Source organism: Trichosurus vulpecula, chromosome 6 (genome assembly GCF_011100635.1).
Source record: "Trichosurus vulpecula isolate mTriVul1 chromosome 6, mTriVul1.pri, whole genome shotgun sequence".
NCBI lineage: Eukaryota > Metazoa > Chordata > Mammalia > Diprotodontia > Phalangeridae > Trichosurus > Trichosurus vulpecula.
Window position 1 is genome coordinate 264,825,708 of NC_050578.1, and position 19,881 is coordinate 264,845,588.

At 36.3% G+C, this 19,881-nt stretch overlaps 1 protein-coding gene across 1 annotated transcript in view; it reads left to right on the top strand.

Moving 5' to 3' along the window:
• LOC118854115 (vomeronasal type-2 receptor 26-like) overlaps positions 1 to 8,660 on the top strand; it is a 34,561-nt gene extending 25,901 nt beyond the window's left edge. The window contains exons 3-6 of the mRNA XM_036764445.1: positions 806 to 1,606; positions 4,447 to 4,665; positions 5,934 to 6,057; positions 7,756 to 8,660. Coding sequence (XP_036620340.1) covers positions 806 to 1,606; positions 4,447 to 4,665; positions 5,934 to 6,057; positions 7,756 to 8,660 — 2,049 coding nt within the window. The remainder of the gene's footprint in view (positions 1 to 805; positions 1,607 to 4,446; positions 4,666 to 5,933; positions 6,058 to 7,755) is intronic.
• Positions 8,661 to 19,881: the final 11,221 nt, after the last annotated feature.

Consider the following 19,881-nt stretch of genomic DNA (forward strand, 5'->3'; position numbering starts at 1 on the left):
CCAGGAGCCGGGCAGAGTGGGCCCTAGCACCCTGAATCAGTGAGCTGCAGCACTTACCAGACTTCTCAACCCACAAATACCAAAGACAGCAGAGAAGGTTAGTGGGAAAAGCTGCGGGAGTGGAAGGAGTTCTCTGTTCAGCTTCCAGCCCCAGTGGCAGAGGAGGTTGTTGCTTCCGGCCCCAGGCCCACCTCGTGGGAGGAATTAAGTGGTGGATCAGAGCAGGAGTGCACAGCCTGCTGAAGATCTAAGCCCAATCCGGGTTGGGTGTTCTTGTGGAAGGAGGAGTGCTGGTGCGGCAGAGCTAGCACATTCCCCTCAAATGTGGAACATAGAACTCTTTAGTCTACAATCAGTCATACCCTGCTGAAAAACTCAAGGGTCAAGTTAGTTGGTTGGGAATATGGCCAGGCAGTGAAAATGCACCCAGATTCAGTCTCAGACTTTGCATTCTTTCTTTGGTGACAAAGAAGACCAAAACATACAGACAGAAGTTAACAAAGTCAAAGAGCCTACAACAGAAACTTCCAAGAAGTGTTTCAAGAATACACTTAGTACTTGCTTGAGGGAGACCTTGGAGACAGAATTGTTGATTAGGTACAGTTTTAGAATTTCCTTCACATTCTTACATTGCATGATAGTATAATTTGTGACCTGAAAGTATAAATTAAAATTAACAAGTACTTATTCATTACATGCTGTGTTTAAGCCACTGATAGTTGCTCGACATACAAATGTAAAAGGGGGACAAATTTCTATTCTGAAGAACCTTAAATCATCATTATAGTCTTCCTTTTTAATTTAGATCACCTATGGATTATTTGATCTTCTCCTGACTGATAAGGTCGAGTATCCATATGTCTATCAGATGGGCAGAAGGGAATCTACTCTTCACCTTGCATTCATCCAACTGATGCTACATTTTGGCTGGACTTGGGTGGGACTGCTTCTTTCAGATAATATAACAGGGGAAAGTTTCTTCAGTGATCTGAAAGAAGAGATGGACAGGAATGGTCTGTGTGTGGCTTTTAAGGAAAGAGTGCCCCCAAAGTTTAAGATCACTGAATATTATAAACTCTCTTCTGGGATTACTGCATCATCAGCAACTGTGATTTTCATCTATGGAGATACAGACTCCCTTCAAGATCTTGCTAATGCATTCATTTTTTATCCAGTTTATGGGAAGATATTTGTGGCCACCACTGCTTGGGATATTACGTTTGATACTAACTGGCAGCTGCTTACCCATTTTCATGGTACAATACTATTTTCTCATTCCCCGATTGTGATTCCTGGTTTCAGAGATTTTCTAAGAAACCTGAATCCCAGTGTGAACTCTGAGGACATTTTTCTAAAGACTTTTTTTGAGTTAGTCTTTAATTGCAAATATTTAAAAGAAAATCACATAGAAATGTCATCTACTATATGCCCAGAAGGTCTTTCCTCAAGTGATTTACTTTATCAAAAATTTGACAAGATCATTATGGAACTGAGTTCTAATGTTTACAAAGCAGTATATTTAGTGGCCCAAGCTCTCCATCAAATGCTCCAGTCAGAGGCAAAAGAGATATCAGAATTTGGAAGTAATCCAGATCTTTCTTGGAAGGTAACATTTCTCTTCTACTCTTGGGTTTAACACAGGGTACTCACAACATTCAATAGCTAGTTTTCTGTTCCATAAATGAAGCAGCAATGACCTGAGACTTCAATACTACCTATTATTCTGTAATGCTTTTTTTCTGTTTTTTTTTTTGATTACATTGACTTACCGGTGACAATGAATTGCCCACAGATAATAGGCAATTATTTCAACTCCGATATAAGAACCTTTGTGAAGTTGTTGGTGTTCTTTCTTTTACACATCCCTCTGAGTATGAATCTACATGGCAAGAAAATTTAAATAAATATCTTCCAATCTGGGGCCTTTACAGTGATCTGGGCCAAAACAGTGTAAATGCGAGGTGCTTTGTGGGATTTCTAATTTATCAATAGCTTGGATTTCATTTTTGATACAGATTTACAGGGCACACAATATTTCCCACCATGATTCCTTCTTTCCTCTTCAAGGTTCTTTTTATTCCTTCATATAAGTTGTACTCATCAATTCTTTGTTGTTGTCTCTTTATATTTCTCTGGTACCTTATAGGGAACATAATAATTTTTCACTTACCACTGAATTGCTAATTCTTTGATTATCTGCCTAAAGGAAAATTAAAAGCACTTTGTCTCAGTAAAATCCAAGTTTTTTTTTGGAAACTTTGCTCCATTTTGTGGAATTTCTGGACTTCTCAAGGTTTATTTTCTTTTGTAAATATGTGTACACACACAGAAACCAAATAAATGTACCAATAAATTCTTTTGCTACCTAGGAAATTTCCTAAATTTTATATATATACATATATATATATATATATATATAAATACATATGTATGTAAATTACATATATATATATATATACACACATATGTATGTATATTTTACTTTTCTTATTTACTGTTCTGGATCAGGAAATTTGTATGATGAAATCTGGCTTCTTATGTGTGCTTCTTCTTCATTTCGAACCACAATGCCAAACTTGCCTGGTATTCTTTTACTCTTTTGATTTCCCCCTTTAGCCTTCCTATCCCCTATGATGAATGTGACATCTTTACGTGTGTGTGTGTGTGTGTGTGTGTTAATTGTTAAAGATGCTGCAGGTCTTAATAGAACTGATAAACTTTGGTCCATATGGCATCAGTTATTGAAGCTTAGATTTATATTATTATAATGTTGAGCAGCTTGCCTTGGATTCCAATAGATACCATTCTGTCATTTTTGAGATGCGACCCTAGTGCTGCTTGTCTCACTGTTTCATTTACTATAAGGGCTACTCAATTTCTTCTAAGATATTCTTGCCCACAGTAGTATATGTAATGATTACCTGAATCAAACTTTGCTAACAAAACTCTGTGTAGTCAAAGCTATGTTATTTTCATTAGCAATGTATGGCTGAAAGATTTGGGCTATAAGGAAAGCTGAGTGCTGCAGAATCAATCATTTTGAATTGTGGTGCTGGAGAGGGCTTTGGAGAGTTTCTGGAAGCAAAGATATCAAATCAGTCAATACTTAAAGAAATTAATTCGGAAGTATTCACTGGAAGGTGAAATCCTGAAATTGGAGGTTAAATATTTTGGTTGCTTAATGAGAAGACGGACTCTGAAAAAAAGCCCCGGATGTTGAAAAAAGATTGCAGGTAAATGAATGGGGAAGACAAAGACTGAGATGGAAAGATAGTGTCATGGAAACCACGAACATTGAGTTGGACAGACTTTGAGATATAGTGGAAAATAGAAGGTCCAGGTGTGTATGGTCCATAAGGTCATGAAGAGTTGGAGAGGCCTCTATGATTGGACACCCAACATTTATTTTTGGCCTGTTAGAATCTTACTTTTTCCCTGTAAAAATGAAATCTTACTACAACATTTCTGAATGAAAACAATGTAGACTTCATTTCTCTTTGCAAACTCTTAATTCCACATTTTCAATATCTCTTGTAAATTTTTGTTGAATATTTTCAAAGGAATGATGACATCCAGATCCTGTGCATCCAAAACAATTTTCTAGATTTTGTTGAAAACTCTGATTGTCAGATTTCCTGAGATTGTGTACATGTTTGATTTTCGTACAGTTTATAATTATGCTATTTATTTTATAATTTCTTTCATTAAAATTTTTCTCCTTTCTATTTATTTTGCCTTAAGGATTTCCCAAGTTTTTTAGTCTCTTAATCGTTTGTGATTGCTTTTTGTTCTTTTCCTTGAATTGCATCACAATGAATGTAAAATCATCTTTTATTCCTAAGTTTAATTTATCACCCACTTCAGAGATTTCCATTAGACTTTTTTTATTTAAAGAGATTTTTGAAAATGAGTAAGATTTACCCTTAATATCAGCCCATCAATATACATTTCTTAAGTACCTTAGACATCCTAGGAAATATACTAAGATATGGGGATGCAAAGAAAGGAAAATAAAGTCCAGATTGTTTAGGATCATTCAGTCTACTGGGGAAGAAATGATAAGCTTCTGCTTGCAGAAGTAATGAGTTCCCTGTGACCACAGGTTTTAGACAAGTCCTTGCAATGCAAAATATCAGAGATACTTGGAAAAGAAATTCCTGATTTGGAGAAAAGAAGATGAAATGGCTTTTGTGGTAAGTTCAATATATAAACACACAATTCTTTACTGGCTTTATTATTCCTCTATTGTCTTTGCTTGCTGTGGAAAAGGAGAAAGAAGAGTGCAGAGCTCTAAGAGAAGCTTAAGGGGAATTTGAAGAAAAGTGAGAATGAAAACTTTTGGAGGCTCCAAATTCAAAGCCTGTTTGGTGTTGATAGTTAAGTCTGGGACCTGGGCATGAGTCCTTCTTTCCCCAGGGATTAACAAATTGCTGTCCTTACCTTCAGCTCCACCACTTCCTGAAGTGCAGAAGTCCTGTCAATATTGCCGGTGATGAGCCATGTGGAGATGGAGCCAGGAAGGCTGTTGAGACATATGATATCATGAATTATAAATACTTCATTGATTGGAATGAGATACTGGTGAAAGTGGGTGAAGTGACCCCTCATGACCAGGGATTCAGCATTAATGAAGAAGACATAGATTGGCCAGAAGAGTTCTCTCAGGTAAGGGGTGAGTGAATAATATAAGCTTTATCACTTTGCCTGTCAAGGGTCCTGGATAAGGTTTTTTTTTTTTTCAGTAGCAATGTATGGCTCCCAGATGTGGGCTATAAAAAAGCTGAGTGCTGCAGAATCAATCCTTTTAAATTGTGGCACTGGAGAGGGTTCTACCTGTTATTGCTTTGGCTGTTAAGGGTCCTGGACAATGTTATTTCTTCATTGGTGCCAGGAACATCTGCACAGACACTAGAAATGACTACGACAGCATGCCAGCATCACTTACTCTTCATTTGTGGTGTGAACAAGACAGAGTTATGATTTCCTTCTTTTCAATTCTACTTTCAAATTCTTTTCAGCTAAGATGTATAATGTTCTCGATTGTTCATACTAAGACAATCTTGGAATATCACAGATGAAGTCATCAGGTTTTGAAGAATAACAATAGGGTGCAGAGTGCAGAATATTTTCTTCCACAAATGGACCTGTTGCACCAAAGACTATCCAATATATGGAATCCTACAGCAACAGAAATAAGTTATCCTGAATTTGTGTCCTTAAGTAGGACAATGATCTTAGAGATTGTTAATTAAAATTTTATGGTTATGTCATCTGCTGATGGCAAATGTATAAATCTGTGAAGTTTCATTTGACTGAGTGATCTGATAAATCTGACCCCCACCCTTCACAGTGGTGCCCAATGTGGCTCCAAATGTCAGCCCAAGAATAAATCAGTCAATCAAGTCAATTGATTCTTACTTAGATATGATCAAGGTGAAATGTATACTTAATTCATTACGGTCTCTAAAGTCATGATTCTGTGAAACATTCAGGACACTTTATGAAAACACAAAAACAGGACTTGGTGGGGGTAGAAATGAAACAAATTTTGTGCCTTATGTGGTCAATGAATTATTTTAGCATTAACTGTTCAAAAGTGGAGTTCACTTTAGAGACACGCTAGTTCTTTGGAGGGAAATGTGTCACTAAGATATTACATTAAAAATAAAAAACGCTAAGGTGCTTGATTTTACCTAATGAAGAATCAGTTTATGTTCATTGGGGAAAAGATGACATGGAGTGGAAGATGGAAATATAGGAAGATAGTCTCCATTGAGAGGTACATAGATCATCCTTGCCTTGCAGAATTGCAAATCCTTTCTGCTAAATGTCTTCCTTAGAAAGCACCTAACATCATCATTGCCTTAGTCGATCTATCTTTCAGCAGTCATTCTTATAGCGACACATTCTCCCTTTCTATGGTGGAAACACAGACTCCAGCTTCCATATGCAGTAAAAACTGTGGCCCTGGATTCAAGAAGACAGTCCAGGAAAGCAAACCTGTCTGCTGCTTTGATTGCACCCAATGTCCTGAAGGGCAGATTTCCAACCAGACAGGTGAGTTCCTAAAGATAAACAGTCCTTCTCCCAAATTAGTAGCAATTGTATTTTTGGAAGTCTTAACCTGAAGTGACTTTTACTTATGAAAATAATATTTTTCTGAGTTAAAATAATACTGCACTCATTCAATCACTTTCACTCAGTGTATTTTTTGATCATTCCTGTAACATTCAGGAGCATACTCTGGTTCATGATATCAAAAATTTGTCCAAGAATGACACACCAGTGTTTCACTACTGCTGGAATCCATAATCCTTCCCTGCCCTAACCCCTAATTGCAAACTTCCCCACTCCTGAAGGAAAGCTTAAACTAAAATTTAATCCTGAACTTCCCCACTCCTAAGGGAAATATTAATAGTCAAAAACTAAAAAATTAAACAATATAAAAACAGAGATGAATTTTGGTTGAGGGTAGGAGTCTGGACTCTGGAGGTACTCTTCATGAAATCATCCCTTGGTGAAAGATTAACCAGAGCACTCTATGGAGTTTATAAGAAAGGCTGTTTTCCTGGGGCTTTAAGTCCTCACTCAACCAAGCTTGCCTCACCAAAAATGTAAAAAAATCTGACTCTCCCTTCCACATCCTTCTGTATTTGACATCCAGTGTCAAAACTGGGGAGGTCTACTTCTGATTTATTATGTAATTGCCATACATTGCTTAGTCAACCAATTTATTCAAAAGCTTGAACTTGTGTTTTTTGGGTCAGTTCAACACATTGTCCTGTCTTCATTTGTTATTTCTCACCGATGTCTGCATTGCAGTCACTCCTTACTTCTGCCTTTTGGAATACCATTCCTAATATTTGTGGAATTTTCATTTTTGTTTTGTCATGATAAAGCCAAGAGATTAGACAAATAATTAGACTCATAATCTCATAGGTATAAATAAATCTCCAAGTTACTAATTGTACAATTTATTAACATTTCAGCAAAAAATAAATGTACATTTAAGTGTAATATATAAGAAAGAGGCCCTGTGAGAGTAATACTCTTCGAGGTTGAAATAATGCATGTATGCACAATAACATCATGACACTGATGAGAAGAAATCAAGAAGTAGACATGCTTGAAATCCTCATTTACTATACTGTAGAAACTAGGGAACCATTGTCATAGATGCACAATATATTTTCTGATTAAGGAAAATCAAAATTGTTATAGGAATTAGTTTATTTGAAGAATGTTTGATTTGTATAAGAACGATTGTCCACCATAAGAGCCCATATATGTAATTGTGACCTTCCATTAAAATAAAAATATTAAAAAGTCTTTTTTATCTAATTTATTATTTCTTCCTCTCTGTCTATGAAAAAAATGACAATTGCGATTTCAACATCTCATTTCTATTCTCAAAATATGAAATTATCTATAAAGTGACTTTTCTATAAAGTTACTCTTTAGGGCTCATTGTAGGTTATTTAATATTGGAAGGTGATATTTACTTCTTATATTTCCATACAGCAAATGTGTTAAGAGGAATCAATATTTTCACCACATTATTTTATCCATAGGTGAAGATATGAACATACAGCAATATATGTTTGTGTTATTCAGCCTGCAGAATTCTTGTACTTCTGACAGGAATATAATGAGGCTGAGCTCAATGTGGAATGATTAGAACTGTGCTTTATCGGAGAGAGAAAATGATAATTTACATGAGAAATAATGACATTCTTTTGTTGTTGTTGTTCAAAGATGCAGAACAGTGTCTGCCATGCCCTGAAGATCAGTACCCAAGCAGGGAGAGAGACCAATGCCACAACAAGACCGTGACTTTCCTGGCCTATGAAGAACCTCTTGGAATGACTCTGGCCTGTGTTGCTTTCTTCTTCTTTCTCCTCACTGCTCTTGTCCTTGGAGTCTTTGTGAAGCACAGAGACACCCCCATAGTCAAAGCCAATAACCGAAACCTCAGCTACACTCTTCTGGTCTCTCTCATTTTCTGCTTCCTCTGCTCCTTGCTCTTCATTGGTCATCCTAACACCACCACTTGTCTTCTGCGACAAATCACATTTTCACTTGTGTTTACAGTGGCCATTGCCTCCATTTTAGCTAAAACCATCACTGTGGTTCTGGCCTTCAAGGCTACAAATCCAGGCAGCAAGCTCAGGAGTTGGATGGGCTCCACATCATCTTATTCTCTCATTTTGATCTGTACTCTAATCCAAATGTGTCTCTGTGGCATCTGGCTTGGGACGTATCCCCCTTTCCTTGAGATGGATATGCACTCTGAGCCTGCCTTCATTGTCGTTCAGTGTAATGAGGGCTCCATCATTACCTTCTATTTTGTACTGGGTTACATGGCCTTGTTGGCCTTGGGGAGCTTTACCTTGGCTTTTATGGCCAGGAATCTGCCTGACACTTTCAATGAAGCCAAGTTCCTGACCATCAGCATGCTTGTGTTCTGCAGTGTCTGGATTTTGTTTCTGCTGACATATCAGAGCACCAAGGGTAAGGCCATGGTGGCTGTGGAGGTCTTTTCCATCTTGACATCCAGTGCTGGGGTTCTCACTTGCATCTTTGCTCCCAAGTGCTATGTAATCCTTCTGAGGTCAGACAGAAATACATTGGAGTTACTGAAAAAGAAAGGTCATCCCTGAGAAGGCAGATCTTTTCAAATTCTTCCTCACTTATAACCAAGGTAGTTTCTTGCTTCCTACAGTCTTAATAAAATATTTTAAATGTGCCTACCTTATGTAGCTTTTATTTTCTATTACTATCATCTCATTCTTTTTCATTTGAAGATAATAATGTTCTGAAAGCAGTCATATTGCTTGATTTCTGAATAGAGGTCAAATTAGATCAGTTGTTTTGAAACATATATAGCACACACTTAATATATGAATGATGATTTAAAACAATAGTGGGAAAGATCAGTGAATTAAAAAAGTAATATGAGTGCCTGCTGTCCAGTTCTAAACTTTAATTAATCTCTCCAGCATTCTGAGTCATTGATTTCTTATTTACAAAACTGGAACTATAATTTTCCTGAGATTGTGCATCTGAGTTTTTTTAGTCATTACATTTATCAAGTACTATTGGATGAAGTGAACATATCCACATGAGAAGCTTTGTTGGAGAATGTTTAACATTTAATTAATTTTCTGAGTAATGTGATTTGTCACTAATTAACAAGTAATGGAAGTTATTGTGCCTTTATCCCCTTTTGTAAATTGTGTATTTGTAAAGTCATGATCTCTTCCAGAAAACTTTGCCCAAGGCCTAATTTTTCCCTTCTAATACTTTTAGCAAAGGTACTTTGGATATGTAAGTAGTTGATTGTCACTAGATATAATAAAAATGAAAAAGTAGTCATGTATTGTTAGTTGTTATGTTTTTTTTTTCCAAAATCTAACTTCAATTGAGGTGATTTTTGAGGTTCTATTGTTTATTCACCTCATCTCCCGTTACTTTTTTGTCAGGTGCCTCCTATCATTTGTTTTATTTTTATGATTGTAGCAACAATTCAGCTAGCAGCTGTTTTGGGAGTGAAAGACCCACACAGGACCAGCAACAAGAGCTGCCAGCACAGGTTCTTTCATCTGCTTTACTAAAGAAATTAATTACAAGGGGTTAACAATCTCGCTTTAACCAGACATACACATATAAACTCATTTAGTTCTGGAGGAAAAAGCTGGCAACCTGAATTTCAGAGCAAATGCAAATAAATTACAAACATCAACAAACAGACCTTGTCTGATTCAAATCTTAATTCATAGTTACCAGGTTTAACAAAGTCCTAACATCTGGGTTTACAAGCCATGGAACTCTTAACAATGGCTGCCCAGAGTCTCTTCAAGTTACACGACCCTCTTCCAGTGAGTGAGAGTACCAAAGAAAAACACCAAACTTGAGTTTATATATTCAGTTCAGGACCAAAGGGTGTCACAACATGCAACTCAAACCCAAGTGACCAAAAGTGTCACAAACATGTGACTCAAACCCATGTAAATGCAGCTTTGCCTTGAGGTAAGGAGGTCATCAAAGACTACTGATTTAATTAAAGAAACAAAGGCCAGACTCTTCAAGGGCACTTGATTAAATACATGCTACAAAAGAGAAAACAGTATAAAGGTCCAATCTTAATTACTGATACAATGACATTTATTAATGTTTCTCTCATGTCAGTATACTGCAATGAAAAAATAATTGATGAAATTCTGAGATCTCCTCTAAGAAAGAGACGGAGGTTCCAGAAGCTGTGATGACCAGGGAAAACTGCTCTTATCCCTTTCTTCCTCACCCAGAGAATACTGCCCTGAGATAAACCCTGGAATAGAGGAGCCAGACATGGGGCTTCAGTAGCCTTTTAACTCAAGAGACTCAGGAAATGCACTCCTCTTGTGGTGGTGGAAGGAGACTAATGTAGGAAGAGAGGTATCCCAGCAGGCCCCACCTCAGCAGATGCCACCTGACCAGCAGGAGTTCCTGAGCCCGAGATGGGTGGAGCCAGCAAACTTCATCACCAGGACCCCAGACACATGTTCACACAGCCAGCATAAGTGGCAGACACCAGCACAGATGACAGTTGAGGTCACCCATTCTGTAGCTCAGCCCTAGGGGAAGAGGAAACTTCCAGCAGCCAGAATACCCCTCCCCCACACCTCACACAAGGAGCTTCAGTGTAACCAGAAGAAGACAAAAAGACATCCACCTGGCCTCGACCTACACACACCAGCCAGCTCCATCTCAGCACCAGATGAGCAGCAGCATTATATAGCCTCAAACTAACAAAACCAGAGGCAATAGCAAACAAAGCCAGTAACCAATCCCACAGTTCCCAGCACAAGAAGCTGGGGACAGAGCTCCCTGAGCTTGAGAAGCAGGGATCTACTTTAAGAGGCAATTATTGTGAAGAAACAGTCAAGAAAACCAAGGATTGTTATTATGGAGACAGGGAAGATCAAAATGTCAATGCAGAAGAGGACAACATTGACACTATACCCACATCTGAAACCTTAAAAGGGAATGTGAACTGGTCTCAAGGCCAAAAAACATTCCGGGAAGAGCTAAAGGAGAATTTTAAAAACCAAATTAGAGAGTTAAAAGAATAAATGGGAAAATTCACTGATGAGAACAAATAGTTAAAAAGTAAAACTGAGAAGATGGTTAAGGAGGTTCAGAATCTAACTGGAGAGAATGACTCCTTGAAAAGTAAAATTAACCAAATGGAAAAGGAGATAGAGAAGATAAAGGGAGAAAACAAAACATTAAAAATTAGAATTGGGAAGTAGAAGGTAATGACTCTATGAGGCATCAAGAATCAGTCAAACAAAATCTAAAGAATGAAAAAAAATAGAAGAAAATGTGAAATATCTGATAGGAAAATCAACTGACCTGAAAATAGATCTAGGTGAGATAATCTAAGAATTATTCATCTGCTGGAAAGCCATCATGAAAAAAAAAGAGCCTGGACAGTATCTTCCAAGAAATCACCAAGGAAAACTGCCCTGAGGTCCTAAAACCACAGGGTAAAAAATAGTCCTTGAAAGAATTTGAGATCCCAAATTCAAAACTCCAAGGGATATTGTAGCCAAATGTCTAAATTATCAGATCAAGGAGAAAGTACTGCAAGCAACCAGAAAGAAACAATGCAAATATTGCAGAAGTACAGTCAAGATCCCACAGGACCTAGCAGCTTCTAAATTAAAAGAAAGGAAGAATTGGAATATAATATTCTGAAAAGCAAAGGAGCTTGGACTACAACCAAGGATCAACCACCCAGAAAAATTAAGCCCTTTTTTTCAAGCAATGAGAAGGACATTTAATGAAAAAAGGGAACTCCAGAACTTCCTAAGGAAAAGGCCAGAACTCAATGGACAATCTTATCTTCAACTACAAAACTCAAGAGAGGCATGAAAAGCTAAACAGGGGAAAAATATAATTCAATAATGGCAAATTGTTTACATCCTTATATAGGATTATATTGTTTTATATATGACATATATACATATATTTCAGTCTTGAGAATGGTACAGTCATGAAAATTAAAAGGAATATACATAGACTGAGCATGTCAGTATAAAATAACTGATGTGATGATAAAAGAAAAGAAACATAATTAAGGAGTGCGATGGGATTGTTCTGGGTAAAGAGGTAAAGAGGAGGTAGAAAAGGGTAAATTACATCACATGAAGAGGCAAAAAAAATTATAGTCAAGGGAAAGAAAGGTGGGAGAAGAGCAGTGTTTGAACAATATTCTCATTAGATTTGGTTCAAGCAGGGAATAACATACTCTGGTAAGTATAGAAATCAAACTTGTCCTACAGGCAGTAAAAGAGAAAAGGGGAAAGAAAACGGGGGTTAGAAGGGAGGGGATAAATGCAAAAGGGAAAAGTGTAAGATAAGGGAGTGGTGTCAAAAGGGAGGGAAATTTGAGGAAGGCAGAGGTCAAAACCAAAACTCTTTTGAGGAGAGTAAGGGAGAAGGGAGAAATAAAAGCCTAAGTGTAGGGGGGATAGGATGGAGAAAAAGACACAGATAATAATCATAACTGTGAATGTGAATGGATGAACTCTTCCATAAAACTCAAGCAGATAGCAGAATGGATTAAAAACCATAATCCTACAATAAGTTCTTTACAAGAAACACATTTGAAATAAGTGGATACAAAAGGGTAAAGGTAAGAAGCTGGAGTAGAATATATTATGTTTCAGTTGAAGGAAAAGAAAAAGCAGGGGTAACAAACCTAATCTCAGACAAAGCAAAATCAAAGATAGATCAAATTAAAAGAGATAAGGAAGAAAACTATATCTTGCTAAAAGGCATCACAGACAACAAAGAAATATCATTTCTTAACATACATGAACCAAGTAGTACAGCATACACATTCTTAGGGGAGAAGTTAAGGGAGTTACAGGAAGAAATAGAAAGCAAAACTATACTAGTGTGTGTTTCAACAATTCTGCTAGCAGCTGCTGTGGGGGTGAAAAACCAACAACAACCAGCTCACAGAATGCGGCAAGCCCAGATTCTTTTGATCTGCTTTACTAAGGAAAGCAACATTAAGGGGTTAACAATATTACTTTAATCCAGCATACAAATATCATTCACTTAGTTCAGGGGAAAGAGCCAGCACTCTGAACTTCAGAGCAAATACAAACAAATTACAAACATATATTTGTAAACCGACCAAATACAATTCATAGTTACCAACATCCAAACCAGGGCTCTCATAGCAATGGCTGGCCCAGAGTCAGACACCTGCTGTGGCTCAGAGCTCTGAGAAAAGAAAGTCAACCCCTGGTTTTATATCTTTTTCAGTGTCAAGGGTGAGTCACATATGCGACTCACCCACGTGACATAAAATCATCACAAAAATGTGACTTAAACCCACGTGGTCTAAAAGCCTCTGATGTCACAAACATGTCACTCAAATCCATGCAAATCAGGCTTTCCCTTGAGGCAAAGAGGTCATCAAGGACTCCTAATTTAATCAAGGAAATAAAGGCCAAAGACTTCAAGGGCACTTGGTTGAATTTAGTGCTAAGAGCCCATTTTGATTGCCAATACGGTGGGGGACCTCAACTTCCCCCTTTCTGAACTCAATACATCTAACTTCGAAATAAACCAGAAAGAGGTTAAGTAGGTAAATAGAATGTTAAAAAGGTAGATATGATAAACCTCTGGGGAAAAATGAATAGAGAGAGAATTGAATATACTTTTTTTCCTCAGCTGTACATGGCAGATACACAAAAATTGACCATGTACTAGGGCATAAAAATCTGTCAGTCCGGTGCAGAAAGGCAGAAATAGTCAATGCATTCTTTTCAGATCATGATGCAATAAAATTATTTGTAATAAAGAACAATGGAAAGATAAACTAAAAATTAATTGCAAACTGAATATATTAATCGTAAAGAATGGGTGGCTCAAAGAACAAATGATAGAACCAATTAATAATTTTATTTAAGAGAATGACAATGACACAACATACCAAAACTTATGGGATGCGGCAGAAGCAATCTTTAGGGGAAGATTTATATCTCTAAATGCTTACATGAATAAAACAGAGAAAAAATAAATCTGTGAATTGTGCATGCAATGGAAAAAGCCAGAAAAAGAACAAATTGAAAATCCCCAATTAAATACCAAATTAGAAATACTGAAAAATAAAGGAAGGATTAATAAAATTGAAATGAAGAAAATTATTGAACTAATAAATAAATCTAAGAACTGGTTTTATGAAAAAAACTAATAAAATTGATAAACCTTTGGTCAATTTGCTTTAAAAAAGAAAGAAGAAAACGAAATTACCAGTATCAAAAATGAAGAGGATGAATTCACCTGCAGTGAAGAGGAAATTACACCCATAAATAGGGATTATTTTGCCCAATTGTGTGCCTTTGAATTTTACAATCTTAGGGAAATGGATGAATATTTACAAAAAAATATAAATTGCCCTGGTTAACAGAAGAGGAGGTAAAATACCTAAATAACACCATCTCAGAAAAATAAATAGAGCATGCCATCAATGAACTCCCTAAGGCTAATTGTCAGGAAAGAGAATCTGGGGCTGAATCTCAATAAGAAGACTAATAACTTCCTATACCTAGATGGTGACGTGGAGTGTGTTCAAGGAACAGCCAGCAAAATCCATCTTTGTTAATCATGGCCAATATGTTGCTCATTTGAAGGAGAAGTTGAAAAAATTAGGAAGTTTCACAAGGTGACAGAGTCATGGAAAGCAATCTTGGTGTTTATTGAATGAGGAAGTTAGAAAACCAATGGGAAAACACTTTGTACCTATATTGGAGAAGCAGGGAAACTTTTCTGTAGATGTTGAGATTGAAGGAAATCTAATAAATACATTTGTTTACTATTTCTCATGAATTGGCAATTTACTTTGGCTCCTGGATGAGCAGATTGGCAGTAGAAGACATTAACTTCAGTACACTTGAAGGGTGGAAAAAGGTTATGTTCCAGACAGGGAAAAACCTTATAACTTAGACAAATGTTCACAAACACATATTCCACATGAAGAAGGCCCTAGTTCTATGTCCCAATAACCAATTAAAACAAGGGGGAGCTGAAGTCAAGATGGTGCAATAGACAAGTGGTAAGTTAAGCTCTCTTCAACCTTCCTCCAGTCAGCAGTAAAACAACTTAAAATGAAATTCCAGATTGGCACAATCAACACATGGCAAACACGTTTCCAGCTCAAGACAACTTAAGTGTTCTGTAAGACAGGTCATTTTCACTGAAGTGGTCAAGGTGGAGTGCAGTACAAACTGCTCATGTACCAGCAGCAGGCTTGTAGGCAGCTGCATTTTTGGCTGCAGCAGGATTGTGAGTTTTCAGGCCATGTACTGTTGAAAGATCATTGTTGGAAAACTGATTGGAAGGAGATCCCAGGGCACCCTTTCCTGGTGCTGAGCTCAGGACATTGTTTCATTGTACCTTAACAGTTCCCAGTCTTAGTCCCAAAGCCAAAAGGAGGAAAGACATGATATTGTAGGTAGAAGCCATCCTGGTCAGAGTTTCAGCATGGAGAGGAGTGCTTGTGGTCATTCATGTTGGAGTATCATCCTTTGAATCAATTTCAAGACCCAGGGGAGCACTAGCAATTATAGCTACAGGAAAGCAGTAACTGGTACATGGTCCCAAGTCCAGGAGGAGTGCTAGCATTGGTGGCTAAAGAGGAACAAAGTCCTCAATCTTTCTTTTTCAGAACTAGATAAATATAACCAAAAATGGGAGTTATAGAGATGAAGAGAATTTTCTAGAAGAGTTACATATGACAGAGTTTTGGAGAAAATTGAATGGGAATAGAAGGGAGTATACCTTTTCTCATATATACATGGCATCATCACAGATATTGACTATATATTAGGGCATAATAACTGCATGTAGAAAAACAAAAAATGCATATTTTCACATCATAGTGCAAAAAAGCTATATTCAATAAAGGCCTGTGGGAAAAAGGATTAAAAATTATTTGGAAACTACATTATTTGATCCTAATGGGTTAAAGAACAAATCATATAAAAATCAAGAATTTCCTTAAAAAGAATAATAACAGTGAGACAACACACCAACATTTATGAGGCAGAGACAGCGTAGTATTTAGGGGAAAATTTCTGTGTTGGTAACCAAAAATGGGCTCCTTAGCACTTAGTCAACAAGTGCCCTTGACTAGTTTGGCTTTTTCCCCTGAACTGAATGATGTTTGTATGTTGGATTGGAGTAAGCTTGTCAGCCCCTTCACCTTGCTTCCCTTGCTTAAGCTGATCGAAAGAACCTGTGCTTTCCCGGTCAACCCCTTCACCTTGCTTAAGCAGATTGAAAGAACCTGTGCTTTCCCCGGCGTACCTTACACCCCCGCAGAAGCTGGATGGTTAAAAACAGCTTCCGTTGGAGCCAGAGGCTGCTACAGCCACAGCCGAAGCTGAAGCAGGAGCTGCCAGTAGCAGAGCGGACCTACGGGAGGAAGCTGAACAAGGACTTGAGTCCAGTGGGTAATCTTTTTACCATAGAGGGGGAAGCATGATTTTGTTTTACACCGTCATGCTTCTCTGTAGCCTCCTGGTTACTCTTGTGAGGCATACTTATTGGGCCTGGAAGCTTTTGATCAATATGTCAAAATGGGGATGCTGGTTCATGGGTTGGTTACTGTGGAGACTAAATATATGTTTTGATTCTTCTGCCTCTTATCTTGAGAGTTTATTATATCCAGCAGTTCCGAACCTTTCAGACATATATATGATCCTCTTTGAGATTATAAACTCTGCCCTCCTAATACAAATGCTTACATGAGTAAAATTCAAAAAGAGGAGATCAACGAATTGGGCATGTTAAAAAAAAAAAAAAACTAAAGAGAAAAAAAGTAATACACAAACACACACACACATCTACATCTACATCTGTTTATATGTGTGTCTGTGTATGCAATTAGTTAACAAAGGAGATTAATACATTTGGAAGAAAGTTGTTGAAATAATACATAAAACTGAGTTTTTTTCATAAAAAGGAAAAAGATGAACCATTGGTTCATTTGATTAAACAATAAGAAGAAAATAAAATTACCAGTACCAGATATGAAAAAGGTGAACTCAGCACCAATGAAGATGAAATTAAAGCAAACATTAGGAGCTTTTTTCCCCAGTTATATTTTAATAAATCTGAAAATTAGAGAAAATGAATGAAGGTTTTTTTTTAAAGAATTGCTCAGATTAACAGAAGAGGAAGTAGAATATTTAAATAACAATATCTTAGAAAAAGAAACTGAATACACTGTAAAAAATGTTCCCTAAGAAAAAAATCCTGAGGAGCAGCTGGATTTGCAAGTGAATTCTACCAGACATTTAAAGAGCAATTATTTTTTTACTTGAATTTTGTGTTTATTTGAAAAAAATATATAATTACTACAACTTCAACTTTGTTACACAACAGATGAAATATGTACAAAATGTTTTTCAAAATTTTCTTCTCTTCCTTATGCTTCCAGCACCCCCTTATTTTCCTAATTAATTCATTTTCGACATTCACTTCCATAACCCTTTGTATTTTAAATTTTATCCACCTCTGTCCCTTCCTGCCTCCCCAAGACAACATGAAATATCATAGAAGCTCTACATGTACATTCTTACTAAACATATTTTCACATTAGTCCTGTCATAAAGAAGAATTAGATTGAGTGGGAGTAATCACAAGAAAGAAAAAAAAAGAAGAGAACAAATAGTATGCTTCAATTTGCATTCAGTCTTTCTCTGGATGTGGATAGCATGTTCCATCATGAGTCTTTTGGGGTTGTCTTAGATCATTGCATTGCTGAGATGAGGTAAGTCTATCAAAGTTAGTCATCACACAATGTGCCTGTTGCTGTGTACAATGTTCTCTTGGTTCTGCTCATTTCATTCAGCATCAGTTCATATAAGTTTTTTCCAGGTTTTTCTGAAGTCTGGTTCCATATCATTTCTTTTAGCACAATAGTATTCTTTTACATTAATATACAGCAACTTTTTCAGCCATTCTCCAAATAATGGATATCCCCTCAATTTATGATTCTTTGACACCACAAAAAGAGCTGCTAGAAATATTTTTGTACATGTGAGTTCTTTTTTTTTTTGTATGATGGCTTTGGGATATAGCCCTAGAATTGCTAAGTGAAAAGGTATGCACATATTTGCAGCCCTTAGGGTATAGTTCCAAATTAAAAGCAATTATTTATGATGCTATATCAACTATTTGGAAAAATAGGCAAAGAATGAGTCCTACCAAATTTCTTTTATAACTCACATATGCTTCTTTTACCTAAACCAGGAAGAGCAAAAATTGAAAAAAGAAATGTATAGACCAATTTTTCTAATGAATCTTGTTGTGAAAATTTTAAATAAATATTACCAAGGAGATAACAGCAGTATATAAACAAGACCACACATTAGAACTAGGTGGTATTTATACCAGGTATGCTAGGTTGGTTCAATATTAAGAAAACTAGAAATATAATAGGACATATAAATAACAGAAACAACAAAAATAATTGTGTCACAATATTATTTCAATTCTTTCAATTATCATTTCAATATGTGTAGAAAAAAATTTTTGAAAAGATAGAATACCCATTCCTATTAAAATCACTAGAAAGGATAGGAATAAATAAAACTTTCCTTAAAATGATAAATAGTATCTATCTAAAATTATCAGCAAGCATTATATGTAATGGGTATAAGCCAGAAGCTTTTCCAATAAGTTATAGGGTAAAACAAGGGTATCCACTACCAACACTCTTATTTAATATTGTACTAGAAATGTTAGCTATTGCAATATAACAAGAAAATGGAATGAAAAAAAAAATTAGAATAGGGAAGAAAGAAACAAAATTGTCACTCTTTGCAGATGATATGAGCATATGCTCATGATCTTAGAGAATCAACTAAATGCTAAGTGAAATAATTAACAACTTCAGCAAAGCTGTAGGATACAAAACAAATCCACACAAATCATCAGCATTCCTATTTATTACCAGAAAAGTCTAACAAGAAGAGACAGAGAGATTCCATTTAAAATAACTGTAGGCTTTATAAAGATCTTGGGAGTCTACATGCCAAGACAAACCCAGGAACTATGTGAACACAATCACAAACCACTTTTCATAGAAATAAAATGAGATCTTAGAAGGTGGTGAATTAGTAATTGCTCAGGGGGAGGCTGAGCCAATGTAATAAAAATGACAATTCTACCTATGTTGATTTAAATATGCTTTGCATTCCCAATCAAATTATTAAAAATATTTATAGAAAGACAGAAAAATCATTTGGAAAAACAAAAGGGGAAGAATATCAAGGGAATCAAACTAAAAAAATGAAGGCAGTCAGCTTAGAAGTACCAGATAATAGACTTTATTATAAAGTGGTAATAAAAAAAAATCTAGTATGTGCTGGGGAACAGAGAATTGGAAAAGTGGAGTAGATAAGGTACAAGATACACATTAGTAAATGAGCACAGTAATCTAGTGTTTGATAAATATAAAATCTAAAATTTGGTGACAAGTAATTACTCTTTCACAAAATTGATGGGGATGTTGGAAAGCTGCTTGGCAAAATCTAGTTATAGACCATTTATACCATATATATGATAAGGTCAAAATAGGTACATGATTTAGACACAAAGGTTGATATTGTTAGCAAATTGGTGGAGTATCAAATATTTTACATGTGAGATTGATAAATAAAAGAATTTATGATGAAAGAACTTTAAGGCATGTCAAATGGATAATTTTGATTAGATACAATTTAAAAAGGTTTTGTCAAACAAACCTAATGGAGCCAGAGAGAGCATTGGCCCTGGAGTCAGTAGGACCTGAATTCAAATCCCACTTCA